Raw genomic sequence first — 24,806 nt, forward strand, 5'->3', positions numbered from 1 at the left:
TCACTCTTACCTTGCCTTATTTCCAGACACATAATTTGTGAGCCAAAATACTAAAAAATGCTGGCTGTATTTTTAATGAATCTGTAAAATACTTCAGAAGTCTTGTTTAATAATGTGATTCCTTGTACATGGAGCATTTTTTTCTGGCATCATTTACCATGTGGCTTCTATCAGCAGATAATTGAGCTTGTGTCATGAACTGAATGGAATAAAACTTTGTTTTCAAATAAATCATAAAGTCTAAGAAACATTTTCCAGCAATCAGTACTTGCTCTGACAGATAGCATGGCAGTAGTTCTTGGGAAGTATACATTGTCTGTGGTGTGTAGTCTATTAAACAGAAGTCTGGATGAGAGAAAAAAAAAAAAAATTCTTTAGGATGTCTTCCTCTATTTGCATCTAGTATCTGTTCTTCAACCAGCGTAGCTTATGTGAATGAGAAGTCAATAACACCTAGTGATTATGAATGAAGGATTTCACAGAAAGAATTCTTTCAAATTAATTTAGCCGTAAGGATTAAAAATTACCTAGACCCTTTTAGTAGAACCCATTTAGCGATTGTGCTATTAATTTGACCTTGAAATTGATGCATGGCCCTTTTCAGCCCTTTGATATGTGTGAGCTTGAGGGAACAGCATGGAGGGGCTTTGGGCTGGGTGGTAAGGTGTGGAGGTCAGAGTATTCAGTTTTACATTGGATTCTGCTGTGAATTGAAGCCTTGTCTTAATGCTTGTCATATGCCATGCTAAAGAGAGAAACATGCCTTGAAGATCAGCAAAATCACTTCAGTCTGTTTAGGGCAGAATAATCTTTTACAACCATCAGATACATATAAAATAAAAAGTGATAGTCTTTGTACAAATTTCTTGACTTCACAGAATTTTGACAGTGAGTCTAGGATGGGAATTTCCCAAACTAATTTGCTAAATATAGACGCTGCAGAGTAATTTTAAACTTAACAAAGCAGTTTTATTGCCCTGATAAAAATATGAATCTTGAACAAGGCCCTAAGCAGCAATTAGACGATAGAAAGATCAGTACTAAAGAGCTGACCAGGAAACCACAACCCACAGGCAGCTACCCTTACGTAGCCAGAGTGCACCGAAACTAGTGTTCAGTCTTCCTTGGTGAACTGAACCTTCATGGTACTTCCCACATGTCTCAAATGAGATTTTAGTTTTGGCAGAATCTGAATCTGAGAATGATTTCTGAAGCTAGCAGAGTTGCTGTTTGGCAGCTATGAAATAGATTCAATTTTTTTTTAAAAAACAAATATTAGCCATTAAAGAATTACTTCAGTAAGTTCCAGTACTTTTTGTTTATGAATTAGAATTTCAAACTTCACTGTTTTCTGCATTTCCATACCATACTTCCTGTACTGTAACAGCTTTAGCTAATTAAGCTGGGGGGAGGAAAAGAGGAGGTTGTTCCCAAAACCATAAATAACCAAACCACATTCTTATTGTCAACTGAGAGTATTCTGCTTCTGTAACAGAATAACCATCGGGGAAAATACTGTCTTTCCTTTATTTCTCACTTCTTTTGAATGAGGGGAATAGAATTTCTCTTTGCTATTTAAAAATCTTGGTAGAATCTTTTAGTTTGTATATATATATATACAAACTAATACTCTTCTGTTGACATGAAAATCCACCAATTTATGTAAATGACTTTGATTCCCAGGCCAATTATAAGAGAATTACTAGTAATTACTAGTAATGACATGACTAAAGGTAAAATGGAAACTACTTTATTTTGAAAACTAATATAGCATTAAATTTCAAAGCACTGTGCAAAACTTACGTAAATTTTTTGCATGTTTAGAAACCACAAGTCACAACCTGTCAAAGTTGACCATGACTTTGTAACAAATCTGAGAATATACCTGTTTTTTTTTTACCTGAAAGGCTAGATTTTGAAGATAATGGTGTCTGTCCTCATTGAAATTGCACAGTCCTTTCAGAGGTGTTTTTTGAATGTCATGTTACGCATTGCATATTACAGGAGTGTAACCACCAGTGATCCAATAATATTCACAAAAAAAAGTTTCCGTTTATTATCAACATGTGTAAATGCTTGAGTGTGTAATTCTAAAGTTCCTTCTGATGCAGGAGAACAAGATGAGTCAAGTCAGCTGTACAGAGCTCCAATCCTGCTTGACTCAGCAGCCAAGTCCCAGAATCTCGTGCAGCCTGCAATCTAATAAAATGCTGAAATAGGAATAATGTATGGCAGGGCATTGCTTTTTAGCTGAAAGTTGATTCCACTGTTGAAGGAACACCACGAGTAACATCAGCAAAAGTGAAAAGACAGACACATGCTAACACCTGGTTTCTCCAAAATAGCTGAGTTTCCTGAAGCTTGTGTTTCTGTGTGTTTGTATCTGGAAATAATTAAAGAACTTTAATGTATGTTAGCAGGGTGAGATGTTCCAGATGCAAGGAATATTTAGTTGTCTAATTGTTTTGACCCATTTTAACTTACTTAGCTCTGAGTATGGCTTACACTTAGCTGGCATACATATTATCTTTTAGTCAAAATATATGTTGTATTCCCATTTGTGACGCTACCTGAAAATCACCATGCCCTAAGTAGTTTCATTGTGTATTAAACTGTCTAATTAAACTTATTTTTCTCTAGGTTTTTTTTTTTTTTTGGCAAATCCTTTAATAACTAAATATATCACTGTCGCTTAAGCTAGCAGCCTTTCTTTTTCTTGCACAAAACATTAAGTTTTTGGATCTTAAATCATTTAAAGTAGCATTGTCAGATTGCTGAAATAGCAAAAAAAAAATAGCCATCATAGTGCAATATTTGGCTAAAACTGTCAACTTTAATCAAAAAAACATTTTATTTGTTGTAATCAAATAAACACATGAACAAAAGTGATTCAGTAAAAGCTTATGGAAATGCTTTTGGCACAAGGTCAAATAGAAATAGGGTTCTGAGTCTAATATGTTCACTGGAATGGATCACAGTGGTACAACCCTGCTATACAATTCTGGTACCAAAGGAGCTAGCTTTATAAAGGAGCTTTACATTGTAACACAGTTCCAAGTATTACCTTTGTTTGGTCAGATAGCTTTTTTTTTTTTAATCATCTTTATCTCCTAAATGTATTTTCTATCTTCTCTCTCTCTCTCTTTTTTTTTTTTTTTTTTTTTTTAATAAGATTGCTTCTAAAAAGGCAAGCTGCTGCAGGGACTTAAATAATTTAGTTATAATTTTCATAGAATGGTTTGGGTTGGAAGGAACTTTAAGGATCATCTTGTTCCAACTCCCCTGCCCTGAGCAGGGACACCTTCCAAACGGGACAGCTGTCCTTCTAAACCTACCCTCTTCCAGTTTTAAGCCATTGCCCCCTGTCCTATCACTGCATGCCCTTGTCAAAAGTCCCTCTCCAGCTTTCTTGTAGGCGCCCTTGAGGTACTGGAAGGCTGCTATAAGGTCTCCCCAGAGTCTTCTCTTCTCCGGGCTGAACAACCCCAGCTCCAGCCTTTTTTCATAGGAGAGGTGCTCCAGACCCTCTTATCATCTTCGTGGCCCTCCTCTGGTCTCACTCCAACAGGTCTATGTCCTTCTTATGTTGGGGGCCCTTGATTTACCTCTTAAATCATCCTTTTCTTGGTCACTTTGTGGTATCTGAGGAACTTCATACCAAAATGAAAGTGCAGTTGCAGATGCAAGTGCTTCCTGTGCCAGAATCTCAGGATGCCAGAGGAATTTGTAACGTCCCTTTTGATACCAGAGACCAACCTATTGAATGACCTACCAATTTGACCCTTAAGGAAGAAACTGAAAGATGTCAATCCAACCAAACCAAAAAATATCTACAAGGAGAGTCTCTTCAAAATGCAACTGTAACTCAATGTCATAGTTCAGCCTCGCTAGGGACCAGGCTCCGCAGTCTCTCTCACTCCCCCCACCCTCTGAGGGAATAGGGAGAGATAATAGAAGAAGGCAGCTCAACGTTTGAGGTAAAGGCCAGAAGAGATCCTTAAAGTTAGCATTACAGGCAAAACAGACTCGACTTGGGGAAAAACTTGTTTATTATTAAAACCAAAGCAAGATAATGAGAAAGAGAACAAGATAACTTCCCTCCACCCCTCCCTCTTCCCAGGCTTAACTTAATTTCAGTTATCTCTACCTCTTTTCCATCCCCGAGTAGCACAGGCGAAATAGGGAATGAGGGTTACGGTCAGTTCATCACACATCACTTTATGCTGCTTCTTCCACCTCGGGGGAAGAACTCCTCGTATTCCTCCCCTGCTCCATTGTGGGATCCCTCCTGCGGGCCACAGTTCTTCATGAAACTGCTCCAGTGTGGGTTGTTTTCCACGGGGTGCAGTCCTTCTGGAACAGCTGCCCCAGCATGGGCCCTCCACGGGCCACAGCCTCCTTCAGGCATCTGCCTGCCCCGGCGTGGGGGTCCTCCCCGGGCTGCAGGTGGATCTCTGCTCCTCCGTGGGCCTCCATGGGCTGCAGGGGCACAGCCGGCCTCACCACGGGCTGCAGGGGAATCTCTGCCAGGAGCAGCATTACTGCTCCCCCTCCTTCTTCACTGACCTTGGCGTCTGCAGCCATTTCTCTCACAAGAAATTCTTCCCAACAGGCCGGCAGACGCCTCTCAGGTTCTCTTCACATCTCCTCTCTCCACTTCTTGCATCTGGGTTGGGCCCAGTCGGCTGCCCGGCAGGAGGCAAGAGGGTGAGGGCTGCAAGGCCCACAAGGTTTATGTCTCCCCCTCTCTGCCCCTGCTTCAGTTTCTTCACATCTTCCTCCTTTTTATTTATTTTTTTTTTAATTTTTCCTCGTCTTTAATGCATTATTGCAGAGGCATTCTTGGGGAACATTCTGCTACCAGTTGGCTCGGCCCTGGCCAGCAGCAGGTCTGCCCTAGGCCTTGCTGAGTCCACCAGCCAAAGGGGAAACTTCTAGCAGCTTCTTACAGAAGCTGCTGCTGTAGCCCCCCCTCACTAAACAAAGCCAACACACTCAGTAAGAAATAAACTCTGAGGAAAGAGTGTTTTGTCACTGCTGATCCGATGTGTGATTTTTTTTCTGGCTTAGTTAAGCTTCCTCAAAAAGAAGTCAATCTTCAGTATATTTGAAAGGGAATGATTATTTCGCTTTATTCAGTATGAGCCTTTCCCCCTAGCCCTTGTCAAAATTACCACCTGGTCATAGTAGCATCAAGATTGTGGAAATTATAGCTGAATTTGAAACAAAATGCCTGCTGTCATGGATTGGAAATATGAATTCCGTGGGTAGAAGAACTAAATACAGAAACTTAAAGGCAGCATTTAGAATTTGCTCAGGGTTTTTGTTTCTTGAATATCTTGAGGCTGTAAGGTGAAATTTCACATCACATACTCTTAAAACAGAATACAGCATACAGCGTATGTAATCATCTGTTTATCACCCTGTACCCCATAGGACACCTTCGTAGTTGCAGGATTTAAGTTGGCAAAATCGCCTACAGCGAGAGAAGATGGTAGACATGGTTGCCACCTGGAGGTGTCTGAAGAAGCTGGATCAGCCATTTATGTAAGTGGGTACCCAACTTTTTTTTTTACCTGTTTTTTTTCCAAATACCAATATTAGCATTTTGCTTTACAGTAGAAAAAAACAATAAAATCTATTATAATCTGAAGTACTGCAGGTTACTTTATCATGTCCATCAGGAAACAATCAGAAAACGTGTGTCTGTGTGCACGCATACAGTTTTCTAACACCTATATCCATGCAGGATTCAAATTATCTCGGGCCTCGAGTTAAATTTCTGTGTATTGAGTGCAGAATTTGACTTTAGTTGGCTTTAGATAGATCCCTAGAGCTGTTTAAGCCATTCTTGTGCATAACACAATGCAGTACTGCAGAGAAGGTAGAGGGTGTAAGAGTGGTCTTAGGTCTATCATTTTTTATTTTCTCTGGGTTTGCACTGCTTTAACTCACATCATTGCACTTTGCCTTTGAAATACATGGATTCCTGGATTCTTAATTTTTAAAAGAGAATTGCAGTCCTTTTTTTCTAAGTAATATATTTTTTATTTTGTACTATTCTTTTGTTGATACTGTTCATCTTAAATGCCTCCATCTGTGGAGATATAGGTATATTCTCCTGCCACTTCTATTTGTCTGTGGTAATACATCAGCAGTGCAAGTTTGTTGTAGCCACTGTGCCTTTGCTTCAAGAAACATTTGCTACCCTTTTTAAGCCTAAGCATTAGTATTTTTAAAGTTACCGGACTTACTAAAATGACATAAGATTTAGAATGTTGTTCTGTGTTTGGAAACCTGTGGTTTAGGGGGGAGAGAGAGGCACTGGATGTGGAATGGAACTAGGATTTTAGAAACTTCGTTGGACACTTCAGCAGGATATTTCTAATATTTCTTAATAAAGTTATCCCAGCAGTGATGGGCTTCTGGTGAGAAAGTGCTGCACATTTTTTATCACTCGAATTGTCTACTACTGTTATAAAGAGGGATGAATGCATTATACTACACTCACAGTAACAATGTTGTAAACTCTGTTCTGTACTCAGTAAAAGGGAAAAGCCACCTTCATTGGAGAACAATATAGCATTACACTAAATGGTGATTCCTTTGAGTCTATCCATCAAATTTTGAAACAGACTTAGAAATAATTATAAGAATTCTGGAGCCCCCAACATAAGAAGGACATGGACCAGTTGGAGAGGGTCCAGAGGAGGGCCACAAAGATGATCAGAGGGTCTGGAGCACCTTTCCTGTGAGGACAAGCTGAGAGAGCTGGGGCTGTTCAGACTGGAGAAGAGGAGGCTCCAGGGTGACCTTATAGCGGTCTTCCAGTACCTCAAGGGGGCCTACAAGAAAAATGGTGAGAGGCTGTTCAGTAGCACCTTTTGCGATGGAACTAAGGGTAGTGGTTTTAAAATAGAGGGAGGTAGATTTAGGTTGGATATTAGGGAAATTTTTTTTACAATGAGAGTTGTAGAACACTGGAACAGGTTGCCCAGAGAGGTGGTGGATGCCCCATCCCTGGAAATGTTCAAGGCCAGGCTGGATGAGGCTCTGAGCAACCTGATCTGGTTGGAGATGTCCCTGCTCCTTGCAGGGGGGGTTGGACTAGATGACCTTTGAAAGTCCTTTCCAACGCTAACCATTCTATGATTCTGTGATTCTAAATATAAGCACAAAATCGCATATGAAAGAGACTTATTAAAATAAATTGTGCACCAATGTCAAGGTTTAAACTTTTGTCTGTATCATTGTTTGACAATAATTTTAAATTTAAGAAAATGTATTTTTTTTTATGTCAGAAAGGCATTTTTTTCCAGAATTGACCTTTATAGATAGTTAAAGCTTATCGTGCAGCTTAATGAGAAACAAAATGAATCAAAATCATAGTGCGTACTCTTTCGTGACATTTTCTGTTGATAACAATGATATATAGTTAGAAACAGTATCTTTAATTGAAGATAAGAGATAGCAAAACTGTGCCCTGAGTCTGTAATCCCAAGGAAGATATGCAGCTCACTGAACACGTAGGTTGTGCTGAGAAGGTATGTGTCGTCATTGACTACAGAATGGAGCTTGTGGCACTTAATTTACTGAACATTCCTTTAATGCTTGACATTAATACAAATTATCTGAATTTTTTGTGTGTGTCACTTTCTCTTGACTATTTAAAATAAATACATGGAAGTAAAACTAACTTCAGGAATGCAGTTGAGGGTGGAGAGCAAAACCAGATCCCTAGTAGGAGCCCGCACTGCTGAGGCGACGTGCAGTTGTGAGGTGGGACCCTGCGTCCAGCAGACAGGCTGTAGTGTTGCATCAGGGTGGCAGGTGAACCCTGTGTTTCTCATTATAGAGTGGGTATGTGTTGACATTACGTCAAATCATCATGCATGATTAGTTCTTTAGAATACCTTGCACTGAAGATAAGTCTGGCTTCTAAGCATAACTCTGAAAACTTGGGAACTACCTTTAAATAGAATTTGTCACATTCTAGTTAATTTTCCTTGACCTTTTTTTTTTCCTCCAAAGGAGAGTAACGAGTCACTGAGAGTAGACCTGCTCCAACTGCTGACATGTACAAAACCTAAACCCATTTAAGTTCTGACTTATATTCAACGAAGTGCATTTCTGCTTTAGAAAATGTATGTGTTATTTAAAGGAGCTTTTGTCTTAGTGTCATTGGAGTAAATATTATTTTCTTTTTTTTTCTGTAGGATAAAATTTAACTAGTTTCAGAGGTGATTCACGTAGCAAAAGTGTCTATAGTGCTGTTTTGTATTTGCTTATAGAGTTATGTTTGGTTTAGTGTTATCAAATCTTGTTGTATTTACAATGCCTTAAATTTTGTAATCAGAGAGTTTGATTTTTTTTTTCTCCTCAGATTTACACTATGCCAAGAAAAACTGCTGCTTCAGAAACTGCATCTGTGGTGAGTTTATATTTGGGATGTTTTTAAACCACATGAGACTAACTGCATGTAAATAAGAATGTGTGGAATTCTTTTTCTGTCCTGTTTATTTTAATTCCATACTCCCATCCCAGCAGTTGTTTGTTTAGCTTTTAATTTTGCAAATAATATGCCTGGAAAACAGAATAAAATATGAAAAAGTAGTACTACTTCTATACTTACAGTATAGTTCCCACCTCAATCTCAGAATAGGCTGTGTGTTGGTTTAGCAAATACGAACTAGAAAGGTAACTTCCAGTCTAAAGAAGATTGTATGCTTGTACTTTTAAAAAATGGAAATATTAATCTTCTCTTGATTTAAAATCAGACTTCATGTACTGATTTTAACATTTCTTTTGATTACTGTTTGGAACAAGCCTTTATATGTCTGAACTAAAATTCTACAGGAAATAGAATATGAAAGGCATAGAAATAGGTGTCTTAAATTCTGTTGTTCTCTATCACATACTTAAAGATGTAGTACTGAAGATGATACAGCTTGCCTTTGTGTTAATTTTGTTAAGTTTAATTTTTTCCCCTAATAGAGTAATTGAAAACCATCATTTTCGGTCAGTTTGGCAGAACTTGTATTCTTTAAAAGAGACTACTCAACATATAATGTAACCTTAGAATGAGAGGAGAGTAGTCCTTAAAAAGTAGAAGGTAGTCCTTCAATTTCTTTAATCCTCAACAAGTGTGCTGTTTTAATGGGAAGACTTACACAATGGCTGTGAGAGGTAAACATCCTCCCCAAGACAGTGATTTTGTGCAGTGACATTGCCAATAAGAATTACAAAATTATTTATGTATGTGCTTTTAAAAGCCCTTTGGATGGACATGTTAAAATCAATCAGTAAAAAATTACTTTCCATTGTTCTTTATGATAATGACTCATATTCACCGATTTCATGCATTGAAACTTACTTGAGCTGCCTGCTTAGTTTATTGTAAGGAAGATGCAATCACAAAAATAAATGGAAATAAGTCTTGTGTGCTTTATTGCCTGGGAAAATATATATATATACATATATTTATCTTTAGAGAGCCTAAAGTGAATAAGATAGAAAGAAATAGATAACTTTTTTTTTAAGATGAAATAAAGGATATCTGAGGATGGATGGATATATATATATATATATATATACACATATTTATCTGTGTGAATGTATGAATAATTTTTTTCTTCTGATCCCTAATTTTATCATCTCTTTCCAGTCTGTTGCACCAAAATATGTATATACTCCTCTGAATCGTCTTAAAGATGGAACTGTAGTGAATTTGTATGGCGTGGTGAAATTCTTCAAGCCTCCATATGTAAGCAAAGGAACTGGTATGTACTATATTGAAGAGATTTAAAATCTCCTCCTCCCAACAGAACTGTTCTTGCTGTATTTGTTAAAAATCAACGAGAACAACAAATTCAGGTGATCCTTTGGCCATGGTTCTCAGCTAACATCAAGGAAACAGAACAACAAGTACGTAAGGGATATCAGAGTCACTTTAGGCAGACTAGTGGAGATAGCAAATAAAGAAAGTATTTGTCAAGCTAATGCTGTCAGTACAAAACAGGGAAAGGGATCTGTACCAAAAAAAAGTACAAAAGCCGTGCACCTGTCCTTATGGGAAAGGATTGTTTTGTAACTATTTGCAATTCTTCCTTTAGATTTTTGAAATGTGTTATGATATGCTATGAATGTGGTGCAAGTATATTTGTTACTTGTAGAAGCTGTGCAACAACTGAATAATTTTTCTCTGCTATACCTGCAGCATGATGGCTTCCAGAATGAGGTTTGCTTACAGTTAGGCAGCTTGAAACATAAGTGAAATAGCTGAAAGCTCTGCAGACATGGTGACACACCCAAAAAAAGTTCCAAGTCCATCTGAGATTCAACTAATGGCTTCACTTTTTGAAGACCAAGGAATCTTCAGCCTTTGAATCTGTTTGGAGTGTATGAGTGGGAGGAACATCTGGGAGGGCTGTGCAAATGTCTGTGTGCTGGCTTCAGTACATTCAACTGAACTATACTGATCCAATCTGTGTTGTGGGTATGCTTAGTTACTTCCATTTGGTGCATGTAGTATTCTAGATAAACAAATATGCTGGTATGAATGACCTTATTGACAGGAAATTTTTGTTTTCACTTGTAGCTGAAGCATGGCTTTGCTCTACTTGTAGCTAAAGTTGTGGTCTGATGTTTGCCCACAGAACAGACAAGACGTGCACTGCTCTCTGGGCTATTGTACGCTACGCGTCAGCAGTACTAAAGGCAGCCAGCGGCCCAGTCAGCAGTCATGGTTAAGTTATGCAGAGCAACACACAATTTTTGAAGAATATATTAGATTAACTGGGTCCACAAGCTAATGAATAGCTTTTGGGAATTCAGCAGCATTTTTACATACTTTTGACCATGTCAACAGCAGAAGCAATGTATGTGCAGCACTAGGGCTCCGTACCCTGGTATCTGCTGGAGAGCAGTTCTGTGCTTCCTATACCATTAGTGGTTGAAATGTATTCCCATCGGTGTTTATTATAGCAGGTGACAAGGCTTGCTCCTTGAAAACCTTTCCACTCTACATTCTTACTCAATGCTGAGAAGGCGGTAGGGTTTCCCAGAACAAGTCTGAAACATAAACAAAAAACCAAGTCTGAATAATATGGGTGTTGTAGACATTGATACACTGAAGTTATTCTACTAAACAATAAATCACAAATCTTTAAGATGAAGTATTGGTTTGATTGTTTTATATAGGAAGAAGCAAATGGTAGTTGGTAGAGAAAGCTGTGGAAAAGTTGGATGTCACTGTTTTTTCACAAAATAATTGGTCTGTGATAATACTGTAGCCCAGTAGTGAAGAAGTACAAATTCCAGTTGTTTTACGTTAGGAATGTTAGAACATAACAGATGTTCCTAGATGTGTGGAATAGTTGTAACTGAAAGTATCTGCAGGAGCTCAATGCATTTCGACTGGAAACAAAAAAGTGCTCTGGCATCTAATTAGAAATGTGAGCATTCATAAAATACTAAATTAAGTGTGTGTGTGTGTTTGCTGTTTGTATAGCAAATCAAGTTTTGCTGCTAGATTAGAAGTAATAGTAATAAAAATTATTCTGCCCCTAGAGCTAAATACTTATTATGGAACTGTGATGTGATTTAGCTACAGTTAATGCTTAAATAATACTTTAAAAGTATTATTTCAAAGAAAGACTCCAGTGGGAGCTCTTCCAGATCAGAGGTAGATTCCCAGATAGTAGTGAATATGTGATATTAGGTTGCTGGAGGCTTAAGGAGAAGGATTTGGGGCTACCAGGCATGAAAAAGGATTGCAAATAGGAAAGCAAACTACTGGATGTCCATGCCCAGGTGCTGGTAACAGGGGGACTGTGAGGTAACAGCCCCTGTGAGGCCAGGGCTGCCCCGTGCCACACTCATCTGGTTCCAGTGTAAAAGTAAAAAGGAATGAAAGATTAAACAGTTGAATAAATAGTTAATAGAAATAAATCTCAAGACATTTACTTTGATCTATAATTTACCAGTGATGGCATTAAAGCATCTGTTTAACCAAGTGCTTCTGGTAGTTACTGAATGTTTGTATCTCTTAACTGTATTGCCATGTTAGAAATAATAAGGTGTAGTAACACTTCTTTAGAAGTTTTGTTTTGGGCTTCTGCAATGTCTGTGTTTGTATGTACATACACACACACACGCACACAGAGGAGTGTGTGTACATTCGTATTATTTTTCTTCCTGTGTTTTGTTGAACATATTTCCTAAGTTTTCTGGTTCAGCTGCTTGGTTTTAGTACAAAGACACTAGTGTATTGAATGGCCTCCATAATTCTTGAAAACAGTATTAATCTTTGTTGTAGTTTTGAAGAGAAAATAATTTGCTGCACTACAATAATCTCTCTCTCTTTTTTTGTGTATATTGAAATATAACAAACAGAATGCAATGTCTGATTAGAGTCCCTCATTGCCAACATTACCAAAAACCTTTTTATCTCTTTGCAGGTTATTCATTCAGGATAGTGGGTTTTCCACTTAAATGTTAGTCAAGAGTACATATGTGATTACTCAAAAGAAGATTCATAATGAGGTTGATGTTTTCTACCTTAAAAATTTATACAAGCCTATTTGTTAGGAACTGCTGAAATCCTCAGTAAAACTAAAATAAATGTTTAATCAATAAGTACTAAATGCCTTCCTATGACATCCGTAACTACTAATCTGGAAAGCTTTTGTAGCAATTCTGGTTTTCTTACGATGATTGAAAGATAAATTTGTGACCTAAGCTGTAGGTTTGGGGATTTTTGTTGTTTTTTTAATATATCTGTACACTGTGGAGCAGTGCTGACGTTCTGAGCATGCTGACTGACATAACAGTCCATAAAAGAGTGGAAATGCCATGGCATTTATACAAAGAAAGCTGAAACCTAAAGAATGAACCTCAGTCATCATCACGGTGGAGGAAACTTTAGCTTGCCAATGACTGTTACAAGGCTACAAAATATTCATATTTCAAACTATTTAAAGTCAGGATCTAGAAGTTTGGAGATCACTGTTCTCTATGTAGTTAATGTAACCTTCTATTGAGCTTGACTTGGAATTTTATTGATTTTAAAGTCATCCTTGCAATAATAATTAATTCTTTTTGTTGCATAAATTTATTTTCTAAAAAGCTGCTTCACCAAATAGTTTTGGGGTTTTCTATAAGATGAAATAAAAAACTAAGTAACAAGTTAAATTGTATTTTTAAAGAATAGTAAGGAGTAATCTGAAATTATATAAGAAGCATATCAGACAGATGCATCACTCTGTATACTTCCATTTAAACCAAACATTGCTTCTCTCTCCTTGTTGTTCTCATGAACACCAATTCTGAGGTGCTACAACCATCCTTACAGTTAGCTGCCCATTGCTGGTGCTCCCTCACATGATGTTAAGCCTGGATGAGAATACCTCTTCATGATAATTAAGTACATTTAAAAAAAAGTAGGTGCATTTTGGAGTTCTGTGTAGTATCAGCCTAAACCCAGTGCTTTTACTGAGTCAATCTAGTGTGAAAGTAAAAACTTTATTTTATAGTATATAAATTTACTGTGTATCCATTATGTCACATTTTTAAGTCAATTTATTACAAGTAAAAGTTACCAGTGGTAAATTACCCTTCTTTAAGAAAATTTTATCAGTGGAGTAATTTTATCTAGTAGAGGAAAGTTGACTCCAATATGTAAACTTTCATTATTTTTTTTTTTTTTTTAGCTTGGTGACTAAGGGATTTTGCTTCACTGGAAAGTGTATTGTGAAAAATCAAAAGTTAGAGCAATGACATTTATTATATAGTTTCCTGTAACACTGGGACACTATTTAAATTCAGCAATTCTGTTTAGAGTTTGACTCTTATTTGTGCAGAAAAGTGAATTGAATCACTGAACTATAATTCTGCTATGGAAAGCAGAAAGCAATTTTCACATTCCAGCTGGAGAAGGAAAGACAGGTGGCTTTTTATTTTAACCTTCTAAAAGGACTTGCTGGATGAGGATTTCTTTAAAAGAAAATCAGTTTTTATGCTTTGTTCTTCAAGAGCTCTACTTTAATTAGGTTTATTGTAGAAGTGATGTTTTGAGGTTATAGTTAAGAATGGAAGCATAAAATCACAGAGATAGAGAACCTATATTACGTAGAAGGTGTTCCCTGACTACATAAAGCAAGTATACTATTTTATACTGCTTTGAGTAGGATGATTATTAGCCTTTCAGTACGCTAATTGCACAGAAAATTGAGGGTGTGTGTTAACTTTTTCCCCCTTAAATAGGCAGCTGCACATGTATGAGGCTGACTAGGTTATGTAATCACAGCATCAAAGAGTAACCCTTTTGAGAATGGTATGCTCAAGTGGAAAAGCAACACAATTTACGATTGCAACAGTTCAAACTATAAATTTTAAATTGTAATTTAATGAGCACTGTTAATGCCTAAAAATTGTGCTTTTTGCTTGAGGATCTTGCTAACTCTTTCTAAAAGCCAAAATTTTGTGTACATAAATGTATCAAGGTTGTTGAACAAGTTAAAAATAATAGGTTATGATATCATTGCTCTACTGATCTGATGAAAAAGTAGTAATTCAGCCCTGAACTGTAAGTTTCAGTAAATGCTAGCATAATAAATATCCAAACCAAAAGCACTCTGTCTTATTGATTAAAAGCAACTAGGACAAGATATATGAATTTTTGACATGCTAAACATACAGCCAAGTCAATATTGGGTATTTGAAAAGTTCTCAGGCAGGTTAACCAGCTACCATGCTGTGAAAGAGCAAGTGTGCTCTCACTCCATTTTATGGTTGTAAGATATCTGAGCACACATGCTTCTATAAGCTGCAATGGAAAATACTGTTTTCATTTATGTTGTATGCAAATACTGCTCTAGTCTGGGCTGTTTTGCTTTTTCGTATTTGTATCTTGGTTTTGAGTTTACTTTTTAGGTCACTAGTAGAAGTGAAATTTTATTAACGAAGTTTAACTTCAAAAGGACACATTTCGGATTCTTGCTATACTTTCTAACTACAACTCTGTGACTGTATCCTTGCAGTATGTATTTTGCATATTTTGTTGAAGTTAATTTATGCTTTCATTTGCTTTTAGAACTTGTACAACTCATTACCTCTTCAGAAGACAGTGCAAAACCAAATCTTAGAAAAGGATTCTACAAGATTGTATATATGCTCCTCATTTTATACAGGAAGTAATTGAAACTTGAAAAAATAGCATGCCTGTTGCAGACAGAGGAAAAAGTGTTGTGTTTTCCTGGCTCTCAGACCTGTGCTTAATCACACATTTCATTTTCAGTTATTTGAGCTAATTATCAGCAAGACGGGCCGCACTTCAGTTGTTATGTTGCTGTAACTAAGTTTACTTTGAATGAGTGACACAGATCATAGTAGAAAAAACATTGGCCATATGGTTGTTCATCCCAAGTTTAATATCTGTGTATTAATAACTCTGTAATACCTATTATTCATTCAAACACTTTTATATTTTACAGATTATTGCTCGGTTGTAACACTTGTGGACCCATCAAATGTGAAGTTAACATGCACTCTTTTTAATGGAAATCTAGATTCCCTACCAAAAATTTACAAAGTTGGAGATATTGTTCGATTTCATAGAGTAAAGGTATGTACTAGGGTGTGGGGGGTTTGTGTGCTTGCTTTTTTGCAGTGAGAGGACTGTTGGAATAATTTAATTATTCATGAAATTAACACGTGGAGACATTGGATAAAGCAATTGATTGATAAAACAGCTGTGGTTATGATATGGACCAAAAGTGGAAATAAACAATCACCTTTTTTAAACAACAGAGCACTAAGCTGATATCTGTCTCTAAAAAAGTGTTAGATGTGGTTATGACAACTGCAGAACAGCGTTATCTTTTTTAAGTATTTGTTAAACTAGTTGACAAAAATCATGTGGTAATACTTCTAGATGAACAGAATTTAACTGGCATAAATGTGCACAATTTATTCCTCTTCAAACTAACTGAACTGAGGAATTACTTTAGAGCTTCTGTTGTGGAGCAGTTTAGATCAGCTGGAGAGTTACTCAAGTAAATGTAATCTGTCTTCGGTTCTTAGTGTGCAGTATGCTCTTGCTGCTGCTTTGATGTTTTCCTGCCTTAGCCCATATTTATCTATATCAAAGACCATGAAGGAAATTGTTTATAGCTTTGGTACTGCTTCTGCTGGATGTTTTTCTCATGCCTGCTGCAACTATATAGGGAAGAGGAACCACATTATAGAGACTGAATGGAAGTCTTCTAATGCTGAACCGTACTTAAAGAGATGCAGAATAGTAACAAAGACATGATTTTACCATGTTACATATTAATTTTGCAAGATAACTGTACATAATCATATATATTTTTTTTTGCTTAAAATAATTATAGCAGAAATGAGTAAATGTCCTGAAAGAGGCCAGTTAAAAAAAAAACAAACAGTTTGCATATTGGAACACTCGTGAGAGATCTAGGAAATTCAGCATTGTACAAAAGGATGATGAAATGGATAAAGATCAGTAGTACTAAGCATGTAAGTTTTGATATGCTGTGGCAGGAGAACAAAGAAAAACCCCATGACAATAAATGTTAAAAGGTGTAAGATTTATCCAGTAATTGAGATTTGTACTGCTGAGATTATTAAGAAAGAACTTGTTAAGATTCAGAAATAGTCTTCAGTTCTTCATGTATATTATAAATATTTACAATTGAGAGAGAAATTAGCTAACCTGTTCTGGGTCAGTATAAAGCTTCTTCAAGGTCATCTTTATATATGAGTGGAATAAAACTATATTTAGATTTTGAAGCTTGTGTTGCTAATCAATACCTGAGATGTGTTAGTCTTGTAAGTTCATTGATTTGGCTTCACATGGGAAAGTCTTATGCTAAATCTTGAATTCTCTCTGAATACAGCAGGGTGATTGTTAAACAGATATACTCATTTCTGAAATTCAGTGAAGGTATAAACATGTTTATTGCTGCTAAAATCAAAATATATGTGTGTTTTTGGAATTTTATAATTCTGGAGTTGTAATATATGCATGGAAAAGGAGAAAGCAGAAGGGAGCCTGATTAAAATGAAAGAATTGAAAAGTTGCATGTCTGTGGTAGGTTGCTATTGGATTTTTTTGAGATGTGAGAAGTACAGGTTAAAAAAGCAAACAAGACCACTATCAGGGAAGTTATGTATGCACCTTTTATGCAAATGTAATAATGCCTCAGCTCCACTGTTTATTATAAACTTATTAAGGAAACCTATTGATATAGCACTTGTGAGGAGCCTCACCATTCTCCTGATTTGGCATCAAATTTTTAGGAGATCATTCTAAAATCCTTATCAATTGGTGCTTCATCATTCTCCAAGGTGACGTTTCAGCATTTAAAGATAGAGTCCGTCAGTTCCCTCCCCACATACACTTTTTTTTGTCAACACAGCTGAGCTGTTTTAAGTGGTTTCCAGCCCTAATTGACCTCAAGCTGCTCACAGTCCATATCTCCTCAGATGCATAAGCTGACAGCTTGTTTAATTACTTTCTGAGTTAGAATGATCTGGACTTGCTAAGTGGTCTTTTTCTGGATAGGAATGTTTTGACTACCCCAGGCTAAGAAACAGTTACTTTGGAAATTTTCATATCTGATCTGAGCAGTTAAAAATCTGACATAGAAGCCTGGTGTCAATTGCTGGGAGTGAACTGGAGGGGGAGTGACCTATCCCTCTCTTTCACCTAGAACCGGCATAGTATGTGTGATTGCTAGGCAACAGAGTTTTCAATTGAAAAAAAAAAAAGAAATCAACTCTAATTAGAGTTCTAATTACACTGTCTGTAGTTCCTTCTTCACTTTCTTCTCTTTTTGTCTTCAGGCCTTATCACCTTCTCTGAGCTTGCTGACTGGAGGGCAGTTAAGGGTAGCAGGGGCCATAGTCTGTCAGAGCTGTGCCTACCAATGATGATAGGTGTACATAGACCTTACAGCATGTATTCACATTTCCCTGTCCCAAGTATGCTTTTGAGAGACTTCCAAGAAGTTGACATTGATAGCAAACACATTTTAAAAATTACTGCTCCCAGCTACACTCTTGGCTGCTAATGAATAACTTCTCTTCATAGTAACAGTTGTTGGCAAGATCCAATGGTTCAGAGCTAATATGAACTTAATGGAGAGGATTCTGTTTGGATTACTCTGCGTAGAGAATAATTTTATTTGCTCATTATTTGTTGCAGAGAATGAAAATTTTAAGTCTCTTAGTAACAGAACTGAAAGATTATCCCGTTTCAATTACATTTCTGTTAATATTTCTTAAAGTGCATTTTTATTACTTCTTACGATTTCTCATGAATAGTAGTGCTTAGTGATTTGCAGTGTTGTATTTGGGCCTTCAGCCACAGTCAGTACTCTGGCAGAGATGACAGTCAGGGGATCCCCCCACCTCCCAGTATGAAAGCTAGGCCTGTAATCTAATTGTCTAGCCTCCCTCTACCTTCCTGGCAAAGAAGGGGTTATCTCAAGTAGGGTTTTCTTGAAGCTTTTTTTTATGGTTCACTGTGGATGCTCTTAGTATCTTAGACTTAATGCCTAATGTTTAAGCTGTTAAAGAGGCAACCTGCTGGTACTGACTAAATCTGCAATATTTTATCCTCACTTGACTTGGGAGTTTTGATGTGTATTCTGCCTTTCTTCTGTTACTCAAACCCTGCCATGATGATAGAATTGTTAATTTCCTCATTGACTTTTCTCTAGTATTCCTTATTACCTCTGAGTGATTCACAAAGAAGAATTTATTTCCTCACTCCCAGTGAAGTGAATTGATATTTGATTGCATTTTAATGTTTGAAAATTGGGGAAAAGTGAGGCACATTCTTATTTAGGTATTGTTCTGTGTACTCTAGTTGTCTGATACAATCGCTGTTTAGGATGTGTTTTGGTGGGTCTTTTTCCAGAATACTCAGCATTATAGAACTGCGTGACTCATGTGGAACACTTGGAGAATGAAGACCAAAGGAGTGACCTCTCATTGTAAACTTTATTTATGTGACTTTCTCAGAATAATGCAATCTCTGTAGCAATTACAAAGTCTTAATTCTCTAGCTTTTTGTCACAGTAATCTCGATACTCTTCTCATCTTTTACTTTCCTGCCTTAACTACTTTGTACATAGGCTCCAGTTGCTGTAATGAATGAAGTAGGAGTCTTAAAGATGACAGCTTCTTTGTTACACAGCACTAATTCATCATCTCTGCACTTCTGAAGTCATGCACTGGATAGGAGAAGGTCCTGTAGAAAAATAGGACGAAGGAATGGAGTATTATAATACAAATGTACCATAAGCTCAACTGTGATTGCACGGACAACAGTAACTGTTTCATCTACTAACTTCCAAATAATTACGATTTAGAATTCTAGTGTTTTAGCTTTACAGTTAGATACGGCCTGCTAGATCTTTAGAATAACAAAATGGAGAAAAACAGCAACAAATTCCTTGCATGCTATGAATTGCATATTCATCTGGTTCAGACTCTTCAGATTTACAATATAAATGCATTGCTTCTTTGAGCAAAGGTACTTTGTAGCCATGGTACTGATGGCTGTTCCCTCCATAGGTCAGTCAACTGACAAGTGTAAGATGTGCGTTTTGATAGTGACTTTCTAAGCTGTTTGCCTGTTCACAGGGGAGTGGGAATCTGAATATCAAGCATATGGAGTATGGCTTCGTAAAAACATGGAAGAATCAACTACACTCTCTTTTTTGTAATCTGTACTCGTTCTGTCCTGTCTGTCTTCTTGTGCATCACTCTCCTTAACTCAAGTCTGGAGCTTAGATATTGAACATACTGAGTGAACATTAAACTTCTTTAGAATTTAGCTAGCAGACTTTTAGTGTCCTCTGAGTAAATGTGGTTCAAATATATAAACTTGACCAAGGTTAGATTTGAGACTTTTTGCTAAAAAGGATGTCAAAGAATGTGTTGTCTGTGGCATTGCAACCCTGTTTTCAAATTCTTGCTCTGAAGAGTCAAAGCAATTAAATTTTTTTTAAACAATTATGAGATTCTTTTTAATACAGAGAAACCAAATTTTTTCTCAGAAATATCAGTATTACTATTACATTTGAGTTCCCTTCAAAAATTATGTAAAGAATGCAACTCACTTTGAAGTTTTGATAGAATTTAAATAAAAAACAAGTATTTGTCCTATGGTAAATAATGTCAGGAAATATTGACTGTAGGTAGGGATAGAGTTTCTCCATAATTCAAAATCTTAGCATTTTGAATATATGTTTTCTGAAATTTTCATCTGAGTACTTATAGTCAAGCTACCTGATCATGTTTGAAATATGTAGGAAATATTCCAAAATAGTCATATTTTTCTTTACTAGAATTTTCTCAAGTATGCTATCCCCCTTTCTCTAAGGTGTATTTCTAAAGTAGTATCACAGTGCCTGCTGTTTTTTTAAATTATTATCAAACCAGAAATTATTTCAGCTAGTTTAAGTATATATACTTTTTGCATGCAATTTTTTTTTCCACAAAATAGTTATAATATGTTCAGGTGAACTGATAAATGAAATGTACACTGTATTGTTCATTTTCTTCTTTAATTTGTATTTCCATTGCTGCAGACATTTCTGATAATCTTACTTTGCAGACAGCAATTCTCAGGAATAGTAAAAGTTGTAATTTGTCGTCCTAATGTCTAGGTATATATTTCATGTCTTCAAAAAAATTCATTTAACTTCCATATGACTAGCCTTGTTAACTTCCTTTTGGAAGGTGCCTGCAGGTAGTTTTTGCAGTTCAGTTTTCTTGTTCTTATATTTAAATATGTTCAAAATAGTTTAATTTAGATAAGGAAGAAATTATTTACTCAGTTACTTCAAATTGCTTCTCTTTCATTACTACCTCTCTGTTCATACAGCTGGAGGTACACGTGCCCTAGGACTACATTTTTAAAATACAAGAAAATATAATCAGCATACCATGTTTTCCAAACTTGTTTAGACTGCAATTTACTCTGCTTAATGTGAGAAAACGTTTACAAAATATAAGGAGATACACCACATGCATTCAAGTGTTTCTTTGACAGGAAACTTTTTTTTTGTATAAACAGCATCAGTGACAATAATAAAACTTTTATGAAGAAATTAATCTCTGGATCTGATATGGTTAAGGCTCAGGTTCAGTTGTCTAGGACATTTTTGAGCAATAATTTATTAAATTAGTAACAATTTTAACCAGTCATAGTAATTTTTTTTTTTGTAATTTGTTTGTTTGCATGTTCTGTTATGGGATGTGTATATCATTCAAATGCTTGTTCTGCAGCTTTGATTTAGCTTAGAAGTATGTCTTCAGTGTTTGTGATGTTCTTTTTAGCCTTCCATCCCATCCCACCCTTGTGCACTGCATGACACTCAGAATGGAAAACAAACATTTTCTGTTTCCAGATGAGTTTTAAAAATGCAGGTTTCCAGATTGTAGGACTGAAGTCATTCTCATGTTGCCAAATCTGGAGAGGACTACTAAGAAACATCTCCAAAGGTCTTATGCTAACTTTTAGTCTCTTCTTAGTCCTGTGCAATTCCTGATAAAGCTTAAGAGTTTCAGCAGCAGTAGAACAGGGGAAAATTAAGAGGATTAGTTATTAATATCCTTATAGACAATGCTGGACATACAGTGTATTGTATTCAGTGGCTACAGTCTCTGAGATGGACAAATCATCATAAATCCAGGACTTAGATTTTTCTCTAAGAAGTCTGTAACACAAAGGAGCAATTCCCATTTAATAGAAAGGCCATTTAGGAATGAAATTGTTGAGGCCATTCATACCCTAAAAGACTTCAGGACAATTCTTATGGTATTTTTTTTTCAGCTAGTTTGAGGCATATAAGCATAACTTCTTAACAAGACACCTTCTCAACCTGCTTCTGCTTTGTTTCTTATTTAAATTGTCAGAACCACTGATAAAGTAATAGTATTTACCAGCAGAAAGCAACCTTTGTTTATAACCCATCACTGCTCAAATGACAAGGAATACTTACGGGTGCTTCCAAGTCTTAAAAGCTCTGTAGTTCTGTTCAGACAGATCTGAAACCCATGCTGTCTTGGACCAGTGGCTCTTAGATACCATTCCATTTTGAGTTGGCAGCCTGTGCAGCCGAAAATAGAAAAGAAAGAACCCAAGGAAATAAGCTGAATGCCTGTCTAAGTGAACTAATTGTTTGTCTTGACACGAAGGAAAACCTGTATTTTATTTGTGTTTTTCCATCAAGTATCTGCTCCAGCTATTCTAACATTTTTGAAGTTAAAGCACAGTAATCTGTCTCTAAAACTTTGTGTAAGGTGGTGAGTGAATGAGAGAATTGAAGGGCATCCCTTTGCGACTTGGAACCCCCATTCCGTAGCATAAGGTAAATTTTTTTGTGTGTCTTCTAGAAAGAAATGCTTTTTCATAGCCATAATTTATAAGAACAAATGAACAAATCACAAGTGTATGTTGCACCTTGTATATTGTGTTCTTTTTTTTTTTTTTGCACTAGCCCAAGTTCCTGTCCATGTTTTTGGAGTTTTCAAGTTTCACTTGAAATATAATCCATGGGTAGATATTTTGCCCAAATTCCTACAGATCTTTTTAAACATTCGATACAATAAAAATATTTAGTAATCAGTGCTGGGGAACCTTACCGATCTAGAGATGATGAGACTTACTAAGGCAAAGGAGGTTTTACCTAGAATGCTTGTGGACTAAGGGAGTAGTGTGTTATTGAAAAAGGTTACCTGAGGAGGTTCTGGAATCTGCATGCTTGGAATTTTTCAAGGCTCAACTAGTCAAAACCTGATGTGACACAGTGCTGACAACAGCCCTGAACTGAGGAAGAGCTGGGACCGGATGTTCTCCTGAGGTCTTTGCCAACCAAAATTCCTGTGGTTCTGTGATTGGGCCATACTCTTCTAGTACTTGGACAGTATCCCTTTTCGGTACAGCCATTTGTAACTCCATCTGTACCTTCATAAAGTTGTTTGCTCTTGGAGGCTTGTGATCAGATTCTGTGTTTCAGAAGGAGGGTTTTTTTTGTCATTGCTCATTTGCATTAAGATATCTAGCTTCTGTGTCAACTGAACTCTGTCCGTATCATAGTGGCCTGTGCTTATATATGTGTTTTTAACTGAGGGGAATAAGTACGTTGCTCACCACAGTAACTATAATTCTTGCAGATAAATTGCCTGTAGGCAATTTTGCATGCTCTCTTTCCTTTTCAGTAGCATCTCACATATACTGTATTTCTCCAGTTAAGGAAAGACTGGGTAGCAGCATGTGAACGTTGATCTGTTATTTTGTTGTCAGCTGTGAATCACAGGGATCATAAGTTTTTGACTTCTGCTTAGGTAAAAGATATCTTACAATGAGATTTTCAACTGAATGTACACTCAAATTGGAATGGAAGTTTGGACAGTGCATTTCAGATGATGCAGTAATTCAAGTTAAACCAAAAACCCACAACACAACTTGATGTCTTGAAATAATTTTATATGTATAAATAATAATCAAGTTTTAAGCTTAATATGCCCATATTTCAAAATATTATCTTGAATTCCTAGTCCTTCAACAAATCAAAAGTTAAATTTATTTTAGAAAATCTTCTTCATGGTATAAGAACATGTACATTAGCTTAGTTTATGTTGTTTTACAAGGCAAATTTTAAATATTCTAAGATGACCTGTGACTGCAGTGGTTTCATAATAGTTCTTTACTTCTGCAATTTAACAGTCAATTTTGATGGAAAACTACCTTGAAGATGCTATTATTCCAGTTTTATACACTACTTACTGTCACACTCTTTCATCGAGTGAGGTGAATAATACCATCTTCAGTAAAAAAAATTAATAATTTGGGTGGTTTAGGTTACTGTAAATCTATTTATAAATATTTCAAGATTAGCTTCTTTTTATTGAGCTTATTCAGGATCGAGTTGTACCACATAGAAATCACTAGAGGTTATTGTCCAAGCAATTTGTTGAGGTGACATTTCACCTTTTGTTCTTTAGTTTAGAAAAATATGCCAAAAACTCCCTCAATATATATTGGAATTTACTTGTCTGCTTAGAACAAGCCAGATACATTTTATCTGCTTTTGTCTCGGAATATATTTTTAGTTAGTAACGATTCTTGATTGAATTTATTTAAAATTCTCAGGGAATTTTTCGAGTGCTAGCCATCTGTCCCCTTTACCTGTTGTGTCGTCGTCATTCCCCCGTCCTTCCCCCCCCCCAATTTTTTAAAAAATCCCAAGGCCTCTAGAAATGACACAAAATCTGCTGAGGGGGAGTTGTCACCATATACAAAAGTTTCAAATTAGCTCTTTTCCCTGAGTTTAATTTAGTTTCAAAATCACTTGTGTCCTGAAAAGTTTACAGTATCGCTGCTTAACTTGATCTGAGATGTACTTAGAATGCCGTAATGTAATAACATTTGCTCACGGATTTTGTTCATTTTACACTCCAGTGATTCCTCATCACTTTAGCAATGATTTGTTTTTAAAGGACAAGCCCAGAGAATTTCTGTTGACCGTCATCTCTTTTGTGGGTCTGACATAAGTAATTTTCCAGCTATGAAACATTTTGTTCTGTAACCCATTCTACGTTTACTTTCCCTCTTTGTTCTTTTGTTCACTAAATAATGTTGTTGAATGATGCATACCTTTGAGACCACTCAGTGACTTCTCCACATACCTATGCCTAAGGACATTTTGTTTTGCTTCAAGATCATTGGTAATGTTTTCATCATGACACTTAAGTTTACCTTCTTACATATT

General features: G+C 36.4%; 1 protein-coding gene across 2 annotated transcripts in view; it reads left to right on the forward strand.

Moving 5' to 3' along the window:
• The window catches only part of POT1 (protection of telomeres 1), a 67,154-nt gene that overhangs the window by 6,997 nt on the left and 35,351 nt on the right, over positions 1-24,806 (forward strand). The window contains exons 4-7 of one of the 2 annotated variants that reach the window (XM_086747165.1): positions 5,437-5,547; positions 8,384-8,431; positions 9,665-9,779; positions 15,492-15,622. In XM_086747165.1, coding sequence (XP_086603291.1) covers positions 5,437-5,547; positions 8,384-8,431; positions 9,665-9,779; positions 15,492-15,622 — 405 coding nt within the window. The remainder of the gene's footprint in view (positions 1-5,436; positions 5,548-8,383; positions 8,432-9,664; positions 9,780-15,491; positions 15,623-24,806) is intronic. The other variant, XM_086747176.1, reaches the window with a different exon arrangement.

Source organism: Chlamydotis macqueenii, chromosome 1 (assembly GCF_036417535.1).
Source record: "Chlamydotis macqueenii isolate bChlMac1 chromosome 1, bChlMac1.mat, whole genome shotgun sequence".
Taxonomy (NCBI): domain Eukaryota; kingdom Metazoa; phylum Chordata; class Aves; order Otidiformes; family Otididae; genus Chlamydotis; species Chlamydotis macqueenii.